This window comes from Oryctolagus cuniculus, chromosome 5 (assembly GCF_964237555.1).
Source record: "Oryctolagus cuniculus chromosome 5, mOryCun1.1, whole genome shotgun sequence".
Classification (NCBI taxonomy): domain Eukaryota; kingdom Metazoa; phylum Chordata; class Mammalia; order Lagomorpha; family Leporidae; genus Oryctolagus; species Oryctolagus cuniculus.
This window is the reverse complement of record NC_091436.1, coordinates 791,605-814,310: the sequence shown is the minus strand read 5'-3', so window position 1 is coordinate 814,310 and position 22,706 is coordinate 791,605. Positions and strand designations below refer to the sequence as shown.

The window sequence follows — 22,706 nt, the reverse complement described above, 5'->3', positions numbered from 1 at the left end:
AATTAACTCGGCCTGAAGTGGCCTCCATGCTTTGATCTAGGCGGTGATCTGCAGCCTAACTTCAGGTGTAAACTGCAGCCTACCTTAACAGCACACCCTTGTAACAAGTCGCTGGGTCTCAGCCAATCACGGGCTGCCCACTGGGCAAACCCCGCCCATATAAGACAAACGTCTCATCGACCACACCCGCTGAAGCAAATGCCCAGGTGCAGTGTCAAGCCGTGTGGACACGGCCCGGCCGCCTCCAGGAGCCCCTCCTGGCGCCGAGGGCCGCCCGATCCCACTGCTCTTTGCTCAGAACGCTCTGAGAGTTGGTTTGTCTAAAGCGCGTGTTCTCTGTCTTGTCTTCATTTTGATTGACACATAGTAATGTCATAGACTTGGGGGGGGGCACCGTGTGATGGTTAAGTGCACGTGCACAATGTGTCATGATCCAGCCAATCAAGGTAACGCAAATCCACCGCCTCAAACATTTGTTATTTCTTTGTGAGCGAGAACACCCAAACCCTCTCTTTAGCTCTCTCGCCAGCTGCCGTGGCCCTCGTGTGCTGCGAGTCACGGAGCTCATTCTCCCCGCCAACTGCAGTTCTGGGTCCACCAGCCACCCCCCGCAAACCCTGCACCGTGATTCTACCTCCTACTCTCAGGATACCAACCTTTCGTCCTCCAGAAACGAGGGAGAACAGGTGGCATGCATCCTTCTCCGGCCTATCTCCCTTCACAGTGTCCTCCAAGTCCTTCCACGCTGCCACGAGTGACAGGATTCCATTCTTCCTTGGGGCTGAGTTGTAGTCCATCAACTGTATGCACACACGTATTTGATAAGCAAAGTCACAGAGAGAGGGATCTTGCATCTGATGGCTCTCTCCCCAGATGGCCGCAACAGCCGGGGTTGGGCCAGGTTGAAATCAAGAGCCAGGAACTCCCTCCAGCTCTCCCACAACAGTGGTTGGGACCCAGGTACTTGAACCATCATCCCAGGCACATTAGCAGGGAGCTAGATCAGAAGCTAGCAGCTGGGACTCAAACTGGGATTCTGTTATTACAACAGCTTAACCCGCTGCACCACAACACACACACTTGTGATATTTGTCTCTCCACTTATGTTACTACTAAATTGAATCATAGCACAGCACTATCCAATCAGCTTTAAGAAAAAGAAGAGGCTGGTGTTGTGGCATATTGGGTAAAGTTGCCACCTGCAACGTTGGCATCCCATATGAGCGCTGATTCGAATCCTGACTGCTACATTTCTAATCCAGCTCTCTGTTGATGGCCTGGGAAAAGCAGCTGAAAATGGCCCAGTGCTTGGGCCCCTGCCACCCTGTGGGAGACCTGGAGGAAGCTCCCCCTCCTGACTCCTGCCTGGCCCAATGCTGGCCATTGAGGCCACCTGGGAAGCAAACCAACAGGTGGAAGATTCTCTCTCTCTCTCTCTCTCTCTTTCAAATAAATAAATATTTTTAAAAGAAAGAAAAAGGATTGCTTTTGCAGTTCACGTGACCCGTGCCAGCTTGGGAAGGAACGGACACTACAGGTCTAACTAAAACGTCCACCCTCCGCTGTTTCGCGAACAACTTTTCCCGTGTATTTTATGTTTAAAACAAAACTGTGAGTCTAACCTAAATAAAAGTGTACAAGTGGAAGTGCAGTGTCTGCTACCTCGTGTCTATCAAACTCAGCAATAAAACAAGAGATAAAATAACGTATTTAACTATTTGAATGTGTGTCCCACTTAACCCTCGAGGTTCTGGCTTTTGTGCCAACTGCCACGCACACGGCAGGGAAGTGACTTGAGGAAGGCTGCCGGATTTCTGTGTCGCAATGTGCACGTGTCTGCTTAAGAAACAGCTTCACGGGGCCAGCGCTGTGGCACAGTGGGTTAAGCCAGCCCTTGCAGTGCCAGCATCCTACGTCAGATTGCTGGGTCAAGTCCTGGCCGCTCTGCTTCTGCAACCACTCCTTGTTAATGTACCTGGGAAGGCAGCAGATAATTACCCAAAACAATTGGGCTCCTGCTCCCATGTGGGAGACCTGGTTGGATTCCCAACCGCTGGCTTCAGCGTGGCCCAACCCTGGCTACTGCAGCCATTTGGGAAATGAGCCAGTTGATGGAAGACCTCTCTCTCTCTCTCTCTCTCTCTCTCTCTCTCTCTCTCTCTTGCTGTGTGTGTGTGTGTGTGTCCCTTTCTCTCTGTTGCTCTGCTTTGCACACAAATAAATACAAATAAATAGCTTTGCAAATCTCTTTAGTAAATTCATACTCGGATTCTCACCAAGTTAAATAAAATGATAGCTATTCATGGAAATATCTAGATCATTTCCAAATAAGAGAAAGTACTACAAAGGTTAACTGCTGAACATAAATTGATATACTTTGGGCAGCTTGATCTTAATGTGATACAGAGAAGGTAACTATATTTGACTCTGTTGATAGATACGAAAAATCACACGTGTTTCTGGAGATTACGAGATGGCGTAAAAGAAGATGCCGCACGTGTGTAAGGTGCACTTGGCTCGGGTAGGACTCACGCTGTTCTGGGAATGGACAACGCGGCTCCTTCTTCACGTGGCCAAGGTCGCTGTCACTTCCTGAGTGGGGCCTTGGGACGCCTCACCCAGAAGCGTGGCTGATGGACGGTGGGAGTGCCCTGGACCATCACCCGGGGCAGAAACACACACCTCACACCTGCTGGACTTCCCTAACTTCCCCACACCAGCAGACCACGGCTAGAGAGGCAGAACACCTGTGCGCCCGCTGTGCGTCCATGGAGGTGAGAATGGCTGTTGCCTTTCTAAGTGGATAAAGAAAGTAAGGAGGGCCGTGACGTGGGAAAATCCCACTACGCTCAAGCTTCCGTGTCCGTAAGTAGAATTCTACCGGCATCCAGTGACATCCACATCGCACACTGTCTGGGAGCTGTGTTTTTGCTTTTGTTTTGTTTTGTTTTGTTTTTTACTTATTAATTCAAAAGGCAGAGTTACAGGAGAGAGATGGAGAGACAGAGAGAGAGCTTCCTTCCACTCACTGGTTCACTTCACACCTCAATGACTGGGGCTGGGCCAGGCCAAAGGCGGGAGCCAGGAGCTTCTTCCAGGTCTCCCACGTGGGTACAGGGGCCCAAGGACTCGGGTCACCTTCCGCTGCTCCCCCAGGCCACCAGCAGGGAGCTGGTTTGGAAGTGGAGCAGCCAGGACTTGAACCGGCACCCACATGGGTTGCTGACAACGCAGGAGGCGGCTCAACATACAACGCCACAGCACTGCCAGGAGCTGCCACCTTGCCACACGGCAGAGTGCAGCAGCGTGGCGGAGGCTGTGTCAGGCGCTCTCCCAGCCTCACTCCCGTGCGACGGCACTGTGTCTACAAGTGCCACGCGGCTACGGCACGCGACTTTCAGGATTTCCATGGCATATCTGTCAAGACGAGAGGCGAAGGGATGCACTTCTACCAAGAAGCTGGGGATTAAGACACCATCCGACTCAGTCTTGCACTCCTCTTGGCTGCTTGTTTCCCTCAGGGGACGAAGAATCCCAAACACCAAAGTTTTAGTCCTTGACGGTTCACACCCGATTTGCAATCGCAGCTTAAATAATGGTGGGGGGGGGGGGGGTGTGGAGGGTTGACAGGAAGCCTACAATCGCAGAATCTGGAGTGAACAACCCAGTGAAACCGTCACAGGCGGCCCTCGGAGCTGCTCAGTCCCTGTGTCTCCGAAAGATTCTGTGCTCCAGCCCAACAATGAATTACCCAGCGATCTACTCCGGGAAAGGCAAAAACTACCAAGTCAGACGTTTTAAACCTCCTTGTGAGCTAATGTCCTAAATGACCCAGAAGTGAAATTCAACTTTAAAGCCGGGGAAGGCGCCTGGGGGGCGGCTGCGCTGTCCCAGCTGCCGAGAGCCGGGGCTGGAGCCCAGCTCCGCTCCTGACCGCAGAGCCCTGCGGCGTGCACCCGGCAGAGGAGACGGCCTCAGGCGGCTGGCCCTCCCACCACACCGGCACCTGGACTGGCGCCTGGCTCCTGACTTCAGGTGCAGGCCAGCCCTGCAAACGGTGGGCGCTTCAGCCACGAACCAGCAAGTGGAAGTACTCCATATCCACCTCTTCCCGTCTCTGTGCCTTCCAAATAAACAAAAATTCTATTTAAAACCTTGAAAAATTCACAAAGCAGAAGTATAACCAGAGAATCCAAAGGGAATTTCAAATCACAGTGTTAGCACTGAGTGACTTTAGTCTGGAGGAGGGCAGGTCAGTTAACAGGAAGCGTTTGTGAGAGCTGACAAGGTCAGGATAAGGTCGTAGCCAACTGCACGGGCTCTGCAGACGACGCTCAGGACAGGTTCCGACTGTGTCCGTCAGAGGCCGGGGCCGGGCTGCGCAGGGAGCCTTCCCGCACCGGGCTGCACCCAGAGCCCTTTGCTCCAAACAGGAGACCATGACTTGAGTCCCCTTGGATTCCAGAGGGTGGAAGAACAACGCCTGGCTGTGAGGCCTGCTGTGGGCTCTGCAAGGAGAACAAACACCTCTGAGAGACCACGGGAAGCCCCGGGCTCACAAACACAGAATGCCAGAGCACTGAAGTAAAACCCAACAGCTCCTCAGGACGTGAGTCGGACTGCGAGAACGAAGGCTACGGCAGACAGAGCGGACTCCCGGGGATCCGCCCTGCCTGCAGCTGCCCCCAGGCCGAGTCCAGCTGAGGCGTGGGCTGCCCAGATGGCAGGACAGCGGCCGCAATGCGGTCCTGCCCGCACGGTGACCTGCGCGGGGTTGGGCTCCGCACCGTGTGACTTGGGTGCTAACACTCGAGCTGTGACAGTCACGGACGTCAAGGGGAAACTCTTGCCGCACTCAGAGGGAGTCCAGCGCTGAGGCACAGGCGGCACGGGCCTGTCTGCGTGAGAGCTGCTTCCAAGGTCTCCCCAGACTGAGCAGAGCCACCTCCTCCCTCTGCACGCACCCCTTGCTTTGCACACCAAGCACGCAAGCACCGGTTTCTGCACCAAGCTTTCCCTGTGACAACAGTGGAGGGGGTGCTCACCTCCCCCGGGGGCTGACAGCGACCCCCGCCTGGGGCCTTCCAGACCAACTTCCCCAAGTCTCCGAGGAGCAGACCTGCGCCCCGTGGGGCTCCTCAGCCCCGAGGAGGATGCACTCAGGCACAGGCACCTGCACAGGTCACAGGGCAGAGGGACTCAGACCAGACACCGCCAGCAAGATGAACAGCTCCTTCCCCACCAGAATGCAGACTCCGGAAAGCAAAGAGGTCCTACTTTCTGACCAAGTGGCAGCCACCTTTGGGATGAGCAGTCAGTAGAAAATACAAAAGTCAGTTCATGCAATACATCTTTATCAAAAGAATAAGGTCCAGTGACATAGGATTGAACAGGCAGGCAGATGGGATAAAACTGATTAGATTTGTAAGCTGGAGACCAGGCCCTCCACCACGCCCCCTGACGACCTCACGCCCGTCTGACCCCACCTGGACACTCACCTGCCCGTCACAGAAAAGGGGAGGAGCACCCCCAAATCCTGCCTTTGCTTCGCTGCCGCGCAGAGCTCTGTGGCTGCTCCGCGTGGCTCGCTCCGGGCCTGCTCTGCCCGCTACGGACCCGACGTAGCCCCTAGACCTGTCTTTCTTCCCTAAACAAAGCCCTCACTCTCCTGTGCATTTCTCTCACTGAGTAAAAAGCTTAAAAACCTTCCATGTTGCCTGGTCTGCTTGAGCCAGTATTCAGGATTCTTCTCCGAACAAGTGACAAGAACCACAGGGCTGTCAATACTGAAGGCTATTGATAAGCTGTCCAATATCAAGATCACCTTAACAGATGAAAAGATGACAAAATGTAACAGCTTTAGTGATGAAACACCAGCAGATGAGAAACGGGAGAGACGGCGCCGTTCACGGAGAACCAAGAGCTCCCACGAAAACCAACCGTGAGACGGGAGAACCCCCACACCAGGACGGCGGCCAGGGTGCCTGCCTGAGTGATTGCCACACGAGAGCATGCCGAGGATTCTGTCAGGGCAGTGAGAAAAGAAGGAGAAACAAATCTAGGGTGGAAAGGGAGCAATAAAACAACTTCAATTGCCAGGTAATATGATCGAACACATACAACGCTCTAACGAATCCATTAGGGGCCGGCGCTGTGGGGAGCAGGTAACGCCGCTGCCTGCAGTGCCAGCATCCCCTAGGGGCGCCGGTTCAAGTCCCAGCTGCTCCGCTTCCCATCCAGCTCTCTGCTGTGGCGTGGAAGATGCCCAAGCCCTTGGGCCCCTGCACCTGCGTGGGAGACCCGGAGGAGGCTCCTGGCTCCTGGCTTCAGATCAGTGCAGCTCTGGCTGTTGCAGCCATTTGGGGAGTGAACCATCAGGTGGAAGACCTCTCTCTCTCTCTCTCTCTCTCTCTCTCTCTGCCTCTTCTCTCTCTGACTTTCAAGTAAAATAAATAAATCTTTAAAAAAAAAAAGAATTCATTAAAAACTTAAAGTTCTGCTGGTCACAGGACACAAGAGCCACACATGAAAGTTCTATTTCTATATAACGGCAGTGACTATCCTGAAATTAAGAAAAAACCAGGTTTACAATAGCATGAAAAAAAGTCCATGAATTAATTAAACAAAAGACAGACATGAGTTTTGCAATGAAAACTACAAAATACAGATGGAAGAAATTAAATAATACCTAAAGAAGTGGAAAACATCCCATATTCATAAGCTAGAATTAATATCATGATGACAGCACTCTTATAATCCCATCATATTTTCAAACATAAAAATTCCATCAGATCATAAAATTCCAATGGAAATGCGAGAGACTTCAGATCACCAAAACAATCCTGCAAGTCAGACGACTCCGTGTCCCAGCTTCAACTCTCCGCGCAGCTGCAGAAGCCAGGACCGTGTGTCGCTGGAACCAGGCAGACACAGACCAGACTCCCGAGGCCAGCGCAGCCCACGGTGTGGGGAGCGGGCTCAGACAGAGGTGCCAGGACCCCTCATCGGGAAGAGAACGGTGCTTTCAGGGCAGGCCTGGGGCACCAGCCGGCCCCAGAGCGGGTGGCAGAGCGGGACCTGTGGGCCCCGCACCTCACCCCCGCTACGCAGTGTGCCAGCCGCAGCGGCCATTGGAGGGTGAACCAACGGCAAAGGAAGACCTTTCTCTCTGCCTCTCTCTCACTGTCCACTCTGCCTGTCAAAAAAAAAAAAAAAAAAGGAATTCAAAAGAGGAACAAAGTTCTGATGAACAGGCAAAGCCTTGAAACACGGAAGAAACACGGAGGTGAATCCTCGTCTACACTGGCAGATGACTTTTTTGCTGTGACACCTAAAATAAGTGATCAAAGAAAAGAACAGATAAATCGTGCTCCAATGAAACTAGAGCTTGTCACATGTGAAAAGAAGCTATTTATCTTTTCCAGGTGACATCAGCGGTGTGAACGGAGTCACGCAACCCACGGTCTCCCTTCTGCCCCACAAACCAGGACCCCAGCGAAGAACAAACAACTACATTCAGACGAGGGGGGCTGCAAAGGGCCTTGGAGAGGAGCAGGCAAGGGACAAGAATGCTGTGGGGAGGGAGAAGCGAGACAGAGAGAACAAGGCTCCCTCCTCCCCGACACCGCACCCCAGCCTGCAGCGTGGAGCCAGAGGGATCCATATGGGAGAAGGCCTCTCCCGGGAACCCCAGGGCCCCCTGCCTACGCGGACGGGGGCACAGGATTTCCCTGCAGCAGCGCAGGCTCACACGCCACCTGCAGAGTTGCTTGAAGCTCAGAATCGGCACAGACCCAGAGGAGAAGCCCCTGCGCGCGCCCACCCCATCCAGGGTCAGCTCTGCTCCAGAGCAGACACTCCCGTCGTGCAACCCACTCCGCGCGACCCGAGCCCGTCTGGAACTGGACTCAGGGCTAGCGACTGTCCTTCCTTGGGTCCTAGGACCTAGATGCCATCTCTAGATGTCCTGAGACTCTGCGCTCAGCCTGGCGCTCGCTCGTGGGTGCCCGTAAGCACCCAACCTGGCTGCTCAGAGTCCAGGCTCACCCCCACCTACAAGCCCACACGTGCCTCATCCCCACAGAAAAAGGAGACTTGAATGAAGGAAACACAGTGCACCACTGGCGTCCGATACACCCACAGCAGTGCCCTGGCCTGCATCACAGTCTGTGGCACACAAGCTCAGCCCAGGAGCTTCTCCTCCTCGCCCCTCCGGTGGGTGTGTCTGTCACACAGCCGCTGGCCTGCAACGCCTCGGGGAACCCACTGACCCATGCACAGCAGCCCGTCAGGGTGTCCACATGTACCCCAGGATACGGCTCCACCCCGCAGTGAGTCCAGCGCACAGCCAGTCAGCCCAGTACCCACATGAGCCTGGTCTGACAGTCAAGTGGCAACCACAACCCATCAGGACTGAGCCAGAAAAATCACCATCACAAAGACCCACAGCCGAGGCCACTGACTCAAATGCAGACACTGCTGAGCAGAACAGAGTCCACACCACCAAATCCACCCTGCACGGTAACGCGCCACACCCAGCCAAACATGAGCACCGCCATGGTAGACGCTCTCCCTGCAGGAAAAAGAGAGAAAACGCCCCTCTCGTTGGCATTGGTGGGCCTTGGACAGACACCAAGATCAACCTGGGGACACCGAAAACAGCAACGAGCAGGGGGCATGTCACCCTCCCGTGACGGACACCAAGTAAAAGGAAGTTTATAAGGTGCCTGAAAAGAAACTCAAGATAATGCTTTCTTAAAACATTTATTTATTTATTTTGAAAAGCAGAGTTAGAGAGAGAGAGAGAGAGAGAGAGAGAGAGAGAAGTCCTCCGCCCGCTGGTTCACTCCCCTAACAGCCACAACAGCCCAGGCAGGGCCAGGCTGAAGCCAGGAGGCGGGAGATGCATGCGGGTCCCGACCTGAGAGGGGGCCGCCTTCCGCTGCTTTCCCAGGTGCACTCGCAGGGCGCTGGGTCAGAAGTGGAGCAGCCAGGACCAGACTGGTGCTCAGGATGCTGGCGACATAAGCAGGGGCTTAACCCACTCTTCCACAACGCCGGCCCCCGGAATAACGGTCTTAATGCTCAATGAGATGTAAGAAAATTCAAACAACTCGAGAATATCAGGAAAACAATTTACAAACTGAGAAATTAAGCAAAGAGATATCATGGAAAAGAACCCAGCAGAAAGAATGTAGCTGAAAAATGCAATTAATGAAATAAAAGATATTATTGAAATCCACAGCAGGAAACGGGAACAGAGAATTTGTGAACTTCAAGACAAGTCTTTTGAGTTAATCCAGCAAGAGGAAGAACAAAAAGCATGAACGATAAGGAGCCTGAGAGACCTACGAGACCCCATTAGACAGACCAATATTTACCTTAAAGGAATTCCAGAGCTAGAAAACACAGAACTGGGTGCAGCATGCAAATGTAATCAAGCAATGGACGGAGAGACGAGAAGCTGCGAGAGCCCTGCGCACACAACGCCAGCGGCAGAGACGGAGGAGAGCGAAGCCCGAGGGCCGCTGGAAGACACGCTGAGGCCCGCGTGAGAGGCACCTGCACACCTCGCCGCAGAGGCCGTGCAGGCTGAGAGTGAGATGGGCGCTCCAAGCTCTGTGCAAGTATTGCCGGGCAAGATACGGCACCCAGAAAGTAGGGCGCAACACATCCTGCTCAGATAGGCAGGGACGGAGGGGACCCATCCCCGCTCACAGCCTCAGGGCGCTCCCGGAGCCGTCCTCCTAGACAGAAAGAACACAACCTCCAAGAGCGGAGAGGGGAGTGCGGAGCCGGAGGCATCCGGCGGCTGATTCCCGGCCCCAGAGCCTTCAGCAGCCCTCACCAGGACCAGGGAAGCACGCGCCTAGCTCAAGCAGCTCACGTTGTACCCCCCCATTCAGCGTCAGCCCTGCACCGGAGCAGGGGCTCATGGGGCGGGGACCCCCGCAGAAGCAGCCTTGGGGCTCAGGGCCGCTGCAGACGAGGGACGAGTGACCCTGCACAGACACCGCCCGTGCGGGAGGAGGCTGGGATGTCAGGCAGACCCTGACTCCGTGCGCCCACTCAGCCTGAACAGAATGAAACCCGCAACCACACCGGGTCGGTCAACAGCGGCTCAGGCAACCGACATGAGGGCTTCACCCCCGTGCGAGTGCCTGGTAAACCCGCACTTTGGTTCCAACCAGACTCTGATTATTTCAGCGGCTGAGCAGAGCAGAAACACTGCAGAGAAGGACGCGGAAGAGAAAAAGAACAAAACTTCACCGCTAGAGAAAGGCGCCACAGCGCCACAGGAGCGGGGAGAGATTAAGAAACACAGGACGCACAAGACAGAAAACAATTAACAAAATGACGCAAACAAAACAAGTGACAAAGCTAACAACGTGACAGGAGTAGTAACCTTGAATGCAAATGAAATTTAAAATATTGACTGTCTACATGGATTGAAAGAAAGACTCCAGCAACGTGGTCGCCTCCAGCTGGCGGCCCAGCAGTCACGGCACCACATTCCGCCTCGGCGCCCTGGCTGAGGGCAGCTTCCCGCGACGGTCCTGGCCCCCACCCACGTGGGAGGCCGGGGGTGCCAGGCTCCTCCCCTGGCCCTGGCTGAGGGCAGCTTCCCGCGAAGGTCCTGGCCCCCACCCACGTGGGAGGCCGGGGGTGCCAGGCTCCTCCCCTGGCCCTTGCTGAGGGCAGCTTCCCGCGACGGTCCTGGCCCCCACCCACGTGGGAGGCCGGGGGTGCCAGGCTCCTACCCTGGCCCTGGCTGAGGGCAGCTTCCCGCGACGGTCCTGGCACCCCACCCACGTGGGAGGCCGGGGGGTGCCAGGCTCCTCCCCTGGCCGTCGCAACTGCTATAGATGTTTGGGAAGTGAACGAGCAGAGAGAGACTTTCACGCTCTCTCTCCAATAAATAAACATTAAAAAAAAAAAGAACTACTAAAACTCAATGTCAAATAACTCAATTTAAAAATAGGCAAAAGATCCACAGGCTCACGTCTCCGAAGAAGACATATAAAAGGCAAGAAACTAGAGATATTTCGCATCACAAGTCCTTAGGGACGTGCAAATCAAAACCCAGCGCCAGGGGCCGGTGCTGTGGTGCAGTGAGCAAAGCCGCCACCTGTGACGCTGGCATCCCATATGGGCGGCTCCACTTCCCATCCAGCTCCCTGCTGTGGCCTGGGAAAGCACTGGCAGGTGGCCCAATCCTTAGGCCCCTGCACCCACATGGGAGACCCAGGGAACGCGCCTGGCTTCAGCCTGGCCCAGCTCTGCCATTGCGGCCATCTGGGGAGTGAACCAGTGGATGGAAGATTCTCTCTCCCTCTCTCCCTTTCACCCCTTCTGTATAAACTGCCTTTCAAATAAATAAATCTTTTTTAAAAAATGAACCTGTGACACCACTCCAACCCACCAGAATGGCCATAAGTTAAAAATGGAAGGCGGTGAGTGTGAAGGATGTGGAGGAACCGGGCCCTCTCACCTGGCCGGCACAGGTGCTGCATAATTCAGCAGCCACAGAAGTTTTGGCAACTTCTCCACACTCACACCAGAACTACCGCGTGACCAGGAACCCCCTCTCAGATGTACAGAGACTGGAAAAGCTTTGTGTACTGAAAAACTTGTGCACAAATCTTTACAGCAGTATCATTCACCAAAGCCAAAAAGCGGAAACACCCAAAATCCATCAACAGATAAAGAAATTGTGGTACACCCATACAGTGGCTAAGAATGAGCACTGACACACGCTACAACATGGGAAGATGTGACGACACGCACTGACACATGCTACAACATGGGACACACATGCTACAACAGGGGACACCCTGACAACAAGCACTAAAACATGCTACAACATGGGACACCCTGACAACAACCACTGACACACACATGCTACAACACAGGACACCCTGACAACAACCACTGACACACACATGCTATAACACGGGACACCCTGACAACAACCACTGACACACACATGCTACAACATGGGACACCCTGACAACAACCACTGACACACACATGCTACAACACGGGACACCCTGACAACAACCACTGACACACACATGCTACAACACGGGACACCCTGACAACAACCACTGACACACACATGCTATAACATGGGACACCCTGACAACAACCACTGACACACACATGCTACAACACGGGACACCCTGACAACAACCACTGACACACACATGCTATAACATGGGACACCCTGACAACAACCACTGACACACACATGCTATAACATGGGAAACCCTGACAACAACCACTGACACACACATGCTACAACATGGGACACCCTGACAACAAGCACTGAAACACACATGCTACAACACAGGACACCTTGACAACAAGCACTGAGGTATGCTACAACATGGGACACCCTGACAACAAGCACTAAAACATGCTACAACACAGGACACCTTGACAACAAGCACTGAGGTATGCTACAACACAAACATTCTGACAACAAACACAAAAACACGCTATAACATGGGACACCCTAACAATAAGCACTAACACACGCTACAACACGGACACCCCGACAGCAAGGACAGACACACGCTACAGCACGGGAAGCCTTGATATTAGGATATCAGGCAAAGTACAGGACCCAGACCCAAGAGGCCCTATTCTAAGACTCACTCACATGAAATGTTCAGAATTAGAGAGCCCACGGAAACAGAGACAATGAGGATGACTGGGGGCGCAGGATTGGGACTTCCTGTTAACAGGTGTGGGGTTCCTACTCAGCTGTTCCCGAGACAGCAGGAGCAGCCACACAATCAATGCATACGCTCAAGCCCACTGGATGCACAGCCATGCAAACTGTATACCAAAAATCTGATAACAATGAATACTGAAACACTGAAATTTGAAATTCCATCTGAAATTTGCTTCAAAATAACATTGGGTAGGGACTGGGACACATGAAACAGAATTGGCTGGGTGCTGGTGACCCCCCAATGTGGTGACAGGAACACAAGGCTCACTAAAGCGTTTTCCTGATTTACTTACATTTGAAATTTTACATAACCTGTTTAAGAATACAGGTTACAAAGTTATATGATCAAACGTGCAGCCTGTGCCAGCGGTAAGAAACAGACTCATCACGTGCAACGTGGATCACAGGACAGACTGGCACTGCTCCGCGAGGGAGGCAGGACTCCTACTGCAGCACCTCATCAGTCCTCTGGGGGCCTGAGAGGGGTAGTAGCCTCACCCCAAATCCTCCATATAAATATACTGCACGAGGATCATTTATTAAAGAAAATGTAAAATATGCATGTAAAAATCATATAAATATGAAATGCAGAAATAATAAGATATCAGTGGATGTGTTATTTTATGGGAGAGCGTTCCTAAATAAGATAGTAAGAACAGATGTCAGAACACTTAAATAACACAAACTAAGAAAAAGTGCCGGAGCCAGCACTGTGGCGTAGCGGGTAAAGCCACCTCCTGCGACACCCAGCATCCCATAAGGGCACCAGTTTGAGTCCCGGCTGCTCCACTTCTGATCCAGCTCCCTCCTAATGGTCTGGGAAAAGCAGTAGAAAACAGACCAAGTCCTAGGACACCTGGCACCCACATGTAGGAGACCCCGATGCAGCTCCTGGCTCCCACCTGGCCCAGCCCCAGCCAAAGCTGCCACCTGGGGAGTGAACCAGCACATGGGAGATCTCTGTCTGTGTCTCCCTGTCTCTGTAACTCTGACTTTCAAATGAATCAATGAACCTTGAAAAATGAAGAAAAATGATCCCTAACCTATGGAAATGCACGGATGAGGGGAAAGTGCATCCCAGGGAGATCCCCACGGAATGCGGCAGGCCGGTCCGCCAGGGGATCTTGCTGGGCAGTGGCTCTGGGGAAGGCCCTCTCCGGGGCCCGAGGCCTCCCTGGGGGAGGACTGAGACGCAGCCCCCACTCCGGGCCTTGCAGTCTGGACCGACGCCTGTGCGCCCTGTCAGTAAATGTTCCTAAAATAGCAACCTTCACTGTTTGATGTCAGCAGCTTCCTCACTCCCTATTAACACATACAGGAGCCGGGGAAATTTTAGGAACACTCAGGAGAGGCTATGAAAAAGAAAGGCAGGCACTGGATCAGCAACCACACTTCCGAAAATGCCGTGAGCAAATCACAGGAACGTAGAGGCAGATCTACAGGCACGCCCGTCATGGCGTTTTATGTACTTGCAAAACAAATCAGCAGTAAACTGGATGTGCAACAGATGAATTAAATAAGCCCATGGCCCAGCCACAGGGCACAATGCTTTCCACTCTCACAATTAATTAGGTGAAGGATCAAGCTAAGGAGCAGCTCTTCTGATGGGATCTAATCTCGCCCCCACGCGTGTGGACATGGGTCTGTGCACATGTGCGGGGCTGGGCGGTGGGCAGGGTCAGTGTGCACCTCCAAGACCAGTCACCGGCACAGGCATTGTGGTGCAGTGGGAAAAGCCACCACTAGGGGCGCTGGCCGTCTCATATCAGGGTGCCTGAGTCCGGCTAGTCTGCTTCCAATCCAGCCCCTGCTAATGCACCGGAAAACAGCAGAGCGGCCCAAGTCCTTCCGCCCCTGCACCCAGGAGGGAGACCCTGGTGGACCTCCGGCTCCTGGCTTCGGCCTGGCCCAGACCTGGCTGCTGCAGCCATCTGGGGAGTGATCAACAGATGGAAGACCTCTCTCTCTGACGCTGCCTCTCTGTCCTCGACCTTTCAAATAAATCCGCGAAACAAGACACAACCGGTGGTCACCTCTGGGGCTGAGGCTCAACGGCTCGGCCACTGCAGATCTTCCTTTTGTTTGCTCAGTTTGCTTTGTATATTTTTATTTTCTACTTTGCAAGATAATGCATATTTTTAACATGAGAAGACATCTAGAAATATCTCTGAAGTTGACAACAATAACTCCACTAAGAATAGACTTTTTTACGATGGCCAAGCTGGATTCATTAAATCAGAGCTGCGACCTTCCCTTCAGCTCATCCCTAGCTCGCCTTGTGGTGAATAAGCGAAACAAGCGCGTGTGACCAGGCTCGTTATGTAAGACACGGAGAGCGCAGACGCGCCGGTTCCGCAGGAGGCTTCATTTACGCTCCGGGGTCGTGTGTGTGGGACAGTTTCTTCCTGAATCATCTCCCTTGGCATTTTATGGTTGCTCACTTTAAGGCCCTTTACCCCGAATACAGAGGAGAAGGTGCCACATTTTTTATGCACAAACTTCATCGTCACTGTGCAGGAACTGGTAATAATGCCATAGGATGTGTAATAGGAATCCTATGTGTTGAGCATAACTAAAATGCTGCAACTCATTTAAAGACACATTTTTCAACTTGGGCTTATAAATCATTTACAAAGAAACTGAGCAGAACAAAACTGACAGGCCGGTGTCACATTCCTGCAGTGTGACCACAGCGAGCTCGGGCCGGCGGCCACGGCGATGAGTGATCGCAGAGCTGAGAGCTTCGCCAGACCATCAGGAACAAATATCTGCCCCCAGCCAGCTATTAGATCAACAACCATTAAACATAATAGGAACCATCTTTCGTGGCCAGGGCTCAAAAGCTACAAATGCAAACAGTTGCAAACAAGCCCGTGGACACGTGGGCGCCCTCCCACTGACCGGCCCATGGGCTACACAAAATGCCTCGGTCCAGCCGAGGAGAGACCCCCAATCCCCCGCAGTCGCCTTTCAAAAGACAGTAACGGCTCTGGCGCCCAGCTCACGGCACTTGCCTCCTCTCTTGTGGAGTTCCCCGCTCCGCTCTGTGCGTGCACACGGGCCCCACTGCTCTGCCCTCACAGCACAGAGCCGCCGCTGGGCAGGAGCACCACTGGCTCTAGGCGCTCAGTGACCGGCCCCTTGTGGCCAGCGCCAGTGTGCGCAGTGCAGCCGAATGCTGGCTGCTGCTGGCGCTCACCGTCCAACAGGGGGTTCTAGGGGCCGCCGCCTCCCCACCAGGCTCACAAAGCATCGGCCTCTGTTCTATAAGCCAATCAAAGGAACGCCTCGTTACCAAACGGTTGAATGAGCCACAGGTCTAAGTTCCACAGTCGGAGAACCACACTTCTGAAATCGCCAGCTTTGGGAAGGCGCACACGCCCTGCCCGCGTCTCTGCGGTCAGCGAAGCCTCTCTGCACCTGGAAGAACCTGCGTGTGCTGTGATTTCACAGCTCACACACAGCTCTGCCCGCGCCACACTCTCCCAGGCCTGCCACACACCTGCACCCGCCTGTCTTTCCTGGCTCATTCTCCATGTGTTTATCATCTGTGTCCTCCGCCAGGCTGAGCTCCATGAAAACAAACTCCTCAGCGGTCTGCCCGCTACTGGTCCTCACGGCACACGCCACGCACCTGCTGAAGGCGTGCGTGCCCAGGCTGCATCCCGTACCAGAACTTGCGCTCTCTGCGCCTTGACGCTTCACGGAGCGGCTGGCCGCTGGCTGTCTCAGGTCAGCTTTCACACTCCCGAGTGCAGCTACGTATTTGTGGTAGGGAGTTAAGAAGTCATGGAACTTTCTGGGATTGAGAACTCTCAACCTCCATTTTCTTCACAGAGTGAATCCACACTGGATCTCTCCTGGCGTCTCCCTTGGAAACAGGAAGCGGTTAAGTCCGAATCCCGTGCAAACGTGCACCTGTTGCTGGGAAACGTGGCTTCCCCTCCGTGTGAGCCGCAGAGCGCGCGGGAGAGAGAAAGGCCAATTTCATTCACTTGTCAACCGGCCCCGAGAGAGCAGAGGTAGGACAGATTCTTGCAAAACAAAATATCATTTCCCAGTAGTACCCAAGGGTCGATTTTTCTTCCTTTTCTGCTCCAGTTTGTGGTGCAGCACTGACATGAAATTATAAGAGCTGACGTGAAGCCACAAGACGTCCCTGTGGCAAACGGGAGCACTTGCAGTGTTACAGGGACAGCTACACGTCTCCATAACCTGCGCCATCTGTAACCACGGCACCCAACACCGGGAAGAGACAGAACTTGGATGCTGGATTATACAATGTTTTTCTTGTCTATAAAAATATTTAATAAGATTCCCTTAACGTTTTAAGAAAATCCAAACATCCAGCTTTATTTAAGAGTTTAGATACGATGAATTGTGTAGTTATCAACTGCAGTTTTAATTTTAATGTTTTTTGAATAACTGAAGACATATGAACTTCAAATTTTAATTTTTACCTTTTAAAATTTATATTTTTGGGAAATGCACTAATGTTTCTATACATGGGCATAGAAGATACTGTGGGGATGGAACCGGAAACACTAAACGTGGACCTCAGAAAGGGAAAGATGAAGTGGGCCGTCTTCGAAGCGGCAGTTCCTTCCAGGCCCGTGCTTTAGCAATGGGCCGGTGTAAGCTCTCTGTTGAACGAAGATCCAACACTCCTATCGAATCCACAAACTGAACAAGGCGAGGAAACCTACCTTAACTTCCCGTTGTTTTTAAAGAAACTCCTTTGTAATTTATTTCCTTGTAAGCACATTGCACACACTCTTTCATGACCCATCAGTGCACACACATGTGGAGGGTGTGGTCGGCTCCTCAGCACACGACGGGGGTGGGGGGCGCGTGGCCCCCAGAAGCACAGACACGGTCACTGCGCTCAGCTGTCCCGCTCTGCTTCCTCACGCGCTCCGCTTCGTCTGCGGTGACACGGGTGTCAGTGCTTGTTAGCTGAGCAAGGATTGTAAGCTCTGATTTTCAACAACGCCTCACTCCAGGCTCCCAGAATGGCAACAATGAAAGGCAAGGAAAGGTGCTGGGGGGGGGGGTGGCCCCGAGAGCCCTGTCGCCGGCTGTGTCGCCGGCTGTGTCGCAGGGAGGCCGCCTGACTGTAGCTCCAGGCAACAGACACATGAGGAAATGCTTGGGATCGCCAGCCGTCAGGGAAATGCAAGTCAAAACCGCACGGAGGCGGCCCCTGCCTCCCTGCCTCCGGTTAGAATAGCTCCCACACAGAGCTCAGCCCGTAACAAGTGCTGGCGAGGACGTGGGGACAGGCCCCCCAATCTAATGTTGGTGGGAATGTGAACTGGTGCAGTCATTGTGGAAGGCTGTATGGAGATGCCTCGAAATCTGAGCACAGACCTACCCTGGGGCCCAGCCCTCCCGCCCCTGGGTGTTTGCCCAAACGAAATGAAGCTGGCCGGTGAAAGAGTGACCTGTATGCCCGCCATGTTTATCGCACGTCATTCACAAGAATTAAGACATGGAATCCACCCAGATGTCCACCAACTGAAGACTCGATAAAAAATCATTGTACATATACAGTACCTCACAGTGGTAAAAAATGAAATACTTGCCATTGGAAACCAGTATAGTTAGTGCAATAGGCCAGTCCCAGAAAGACAGTACCATATGTTCTCCCTGACCCGTAGTAACTAATGGCTACCCAACACGCAATGCACGCAATGTGAAGGAGTGAAGCACATTCTGAGATTCGATTGTTGGTACAGCCTTTGTCTTGACTGTTGAGGAACGGTGTTTTTTCCTTCTTCCTATTTGTTGAACTCTTTACTTAGTGTGGGGTTAACGTTAGGAGCATAAAGTAAACTGAAAGTAGATCATTGTGAGAATTAAGAGGGAATAAGAGAGGAAGGAGGAGGAAGGGTGGGAGTGGGCATGGGCGGGAGAGCAGCGTAGGAAGTATCACTGTGTTCCACAATCTGCATATAAGAAATACATGGAATGTGTTTACAAATAAAAAAAGGTTAAAAAAGAAAATGTGGCCTGAACGCAGGAGCGCGGTCCTCACCACAGCCAATCACAGGCCACGTGGCCCAAGCGCACACTCGTGCTCTGTCCATAACTCTACTTAAAACTGCAAGATCTATCATTCAGTCTTGAAAGTCTGGCAATTGAAATGTATTAGAACATATAAGAATACCACAAAGCATTTACATTCTTAAATTTGGCAACCGGGAAAAATTGAGTCATCTGTCAAAAATTTATTTTTCTCTCTGTTTAAAATAATCTAACACAGACCATGGAAATGCAAATGCAAATAAAGCTCCAGGGCCCTCTCCCCTGGCTCTCGTGAGCTGGATCCGGCTGGTTTGGACTCTGCCGCAGGTCCTCCCAGAGTGCTGTCCCCAGACCAGGCCACCTGCCGTCAGGAACTCTGCCTGTCTTCCGGTGTGGGCAGAGAGGAGGCTGCAGCTCTCTGCATGGACCTGAGAGGTCACGAAGCTGGTGAGAAACAGGAGTGGTGTGTAGCTCCAACACCAGTGGGCGCACCCTGGAGCAAAGCTCCCAGAAACCCCATGGCTACTCCACAGTTCAGACCTTGCCTCCATCAGAGCCAATCCCTTCTCCACACACTGAGTTAAAGGGACCAAGATCAACACCACACACAAGACCAAGGATCAGTTTACAGGAGCGAATCCAGAAGTTGCCAGTGTGCCTGTGAAATTTCACCGCTGGAAAACATTAAGTCATCTTCAGAGTCAAAGCAAAAACAGGCTCAAAAGGAGTAAAAGAGACAAACGGGGACAGCAGTCTGTGCTCGTCACGAGAGGACTTTCTTCTCACAGCTCCCTTAGGGGAAAGCGTTGAAATGGCCTCCTGGGCCTCCTCAGGGCCATGTCTGCTGCGAGTCTGCACAGTGCCTGCTCCACGCTTCCCCAGGCCAAGGCCACAGGAGGCAGCAGGGGCTGGAACCCAGCGGCTCTGCCTGCAAGGACACACTCAAACGCTGGCCACTTAATTCACCTGCTGCCATGATACGCCCGGGGATACTTCTGGGTAATTGGGCCTCCCACAGAAATTGTGGATTGACCCCAATCACAATACCAACAAGACTCTTCTCAGATGCAGAAAGAACTATGCCAAAATTCATATGGAAGCATAAGAGACCCGGAATAGCGAAAGCAACCCTAAACAACAACAACAAAGCCGAAGGCATCACGATACCAGATTTCAAGACAACTACTGGCAGTTGTAACCAAATCAGTCTGAAATTGACAAAAACAGATGCACAGACCCAGGGGACACGATGGGAACTCCAGAAATCAATCCATGCATCTACAACTAACTCATCTTTGACAAAGGAGCTAAAACCAACCCCTGGAGCAAGGGCGGTCTCTTCAACAAATGGTCTCTGGGAAACTGGATGTCCACATGCAGAAGTAAGAAGCAGGTGCCCTACTCACACCTTACACACAAATCCACTCAAAACGGATCAAAAACCCAAGTCTATGACGCAGTACCATGAAATTATTAGAGACCATTGGGGAAACCCTGCAAGACATCCACACAGGGCAAGACGTCCTGGCAAAGACCGTCGGTAATTCCTGCTACTCGCAGCTCACCAGGGGTGAAACGACGTCGAATTCCTGTGTGCAACGCACAAGGCTGTGTCCCAGCGGTGTGGATTTTTGTCCTAAAACAGTCCTCATTAATGTCTGTGTCAAATTCTTTTAATCAGCTAGAGAGGAATAATGTTGGCCCCCAGAAGTCGACTTCACGCTGAGCCCTGGGCCAGGGCTGCAGCCAGGAGCTGGGAACTGAATCCAGGTCTCCCTGATGTATGGCAGGAGCCCAGCCACTTGGGCCATCGCCAGGGTCCTAGGTGTGGGGAGCAACTCGGACTAGACTAAGTTACTGGAATTAAGACTTATTCTATGCATCTGCTCTCCCACAATATGGCGCTGAGAAGGGGAAACAGCTTCTACCCAGCTGCCTCTCACCAACTTGACAAACGGCAGGACCTGCTCCTGATTGGAGGAGGGCAGCGTACTCGGCGTGTGGGTAGCAGAGTTGGGATTGGTGGAAGAGGACTATAAAGGAGGAGAGAGACAACATGCACAGGGAACATCTAAGAGGAACATCTATCTGAAGGAACACCTGTGCAGCCCCCGAGAGAGCCGGCCGGCGGTGTGCCGCTCCCCCGCAGAAGTGGGGAAAGTGGCAGGGGGAACCGCCCTTCCACGGAGGTGGAAGGGACAGTAGCCAACCCGGGAAGAACCAGCAGCAAACCCGGGGAGGGCCGAGCAGACGAAAGAACAGCGCAGGGTCCTGTGTCGTTCCTCCACGAAGACGGGGAGCGACACTAGGGCCAGCATTAGCATCAGCAGGAAGCCGGAATCAGGAGCCAGAGCCAGGATCCTAACGCAAGTTCTTTGTGTGGCACGCGAGAGTCTCAATCGGTAGGCTAAACACTGCACGTCCCCACCACCACCACTACCAATGATTAGGGAAAAGCCAGTTCTACCCAGAAGCCTTTGTTTTCTGCAGAGTACTCCGAATGGAATGGGCCCAGCCCGACCGCTGGGCAGAACGTCTTCTGAGCCTGGGGCCCCCGGGCTGTGCCACGATCTTCCTCTTTCCCCGCCCTCACTGCACTGGAAAATCAGCCCAAATAAATTCCCTGGGAAACAGTGTCTTATAGCCTTAATCTAATTGAGTGTCCCTCAGCGCTCGGGACACATTACAAGGTGAATGGGAAAATAAATACAAAGTCAAGAAAACAACCCCAGAATGAAAATGAAAGGAGAAAGAAGTAAAAATCATAATAAACAAAGTGGCAAAGAACAAACACTCTACAGCATTACTTCAAAAACTTTGTGGAAAAGTAGAATTTAAAGATGTGTATTTTTGTGTGAAATTTTTCAAATCCAAGGACTCTGAAGACGCCGCGTATGTAAATGGAGTCGCTAAGAGGATGAGCAACAGCACAAGGCAGCATCCAAAGCCGAGTCCAGAAGTGTACAAGAACCTGACCCCGTAGGACCCTCAGGGCCCTGCTCTGACAGCTCAGGAACTGGATGACAGCAGGGCCGTGCGCAAAACAAGGGCACGCGGCACCCAGCACTTCCGTCAGCCTGCCCGTCTTCCAAGTGCGGATCCACAGACTCGGGAACGGACACGCAAGGCCCCACGCATTCCGTAGCCAGCAGGCCCTTCCTGACGCACGCAGCAGGAGACGAGCTCCGTGCAGCCAGGCGGTGCAGAAGGGACCGGGCGCAAGGTCCCCTGCACAGGCACATGGGAGACAGGAGCGTGCTCCTGAGCGTGGTGTGGCCCCTCGGGCAGCCAGCGCTGGGGCAAGCACACAGCCACAGTGCACCGAGGCGGCCCTGGGGCGAGCGTGCAGCCCGCGGTGCGGGGTCTGCCTCCAAGCTCACGAATCCCACGCGTCGCTGACTCCGGCCCTGTCTTAAGGGAGGACCACTTCTAGACTCCCTCCTCTTCCAAACACGCAGGCAACAAGGTCGTGTATTAAAGGGACACTTTTATGACTATGAAGATGAATTATTAAACAGGTCCGCTGCTGCTGGTACAGATTTTTTCACAGAAAAAGGTTACTTGCAAAGCCCCTCAGGCTAATACTTCCACACTATATCGTTTAATATTTCTCGCGATTTATTAAAAAATATGAATTTAAAGAAAGTAAAACTTTGTATACAAAATGATCAAGTTCATCAAGGAATGACAAAGATAGAGGCAAAACAACTCACTCATTATAAAAGGAAATACAGACTTTACAACAGAGAACCCTGACGTGTGGCATCCAGCCACACTATTAAATTAAACAAGATAAACTAGAACAAACCAATGTCATGTTGCAGCTGATACAAGTAAAACAATGATAAATGCAGTCATATGAAAATGACAACTGACAGAGACTATAAAACTGACAGAGACTATAAAGATACAGTCATATGAAAATATCAAAACTGATAGA

At 52.6% G+C, this 22,706-nt stretch overlaps 1 protein-coding gene across 7 annotated transcripts in view; it reads right to left on the bottom strand.

Moving 5' to 3' along the window:
• The window catches only part of WDR27 (WD repeat domain 27), a 189,896-nt gene that overhangs the window by 26,124 nt on the left and 141,066 nt on the right, over positions 1–22,706 (bottom strand). For 6 of the 7 annotated variants that reach the window (XM_070074554.1, XM_070074555.1, XM_070074553.1 and 3 more), the window contains one exon: positions 18,433–19,210. The exons of the other annotated variant lie outside the window; for it this stretch is intronic. In XM_070074554.1, the coding sequence (XP_069930655.1) occupies positions 18,986–19,210 (225 nt within the window). In that variant the 3' untranslated portion in view covers positions 18,433–18,985. Of the gene's footprint in view, positions 1–18,432; positions 19,211–22,706 lie in introns of those variants that run through there. 7 annotated transcript variants of the gene reach the window in all.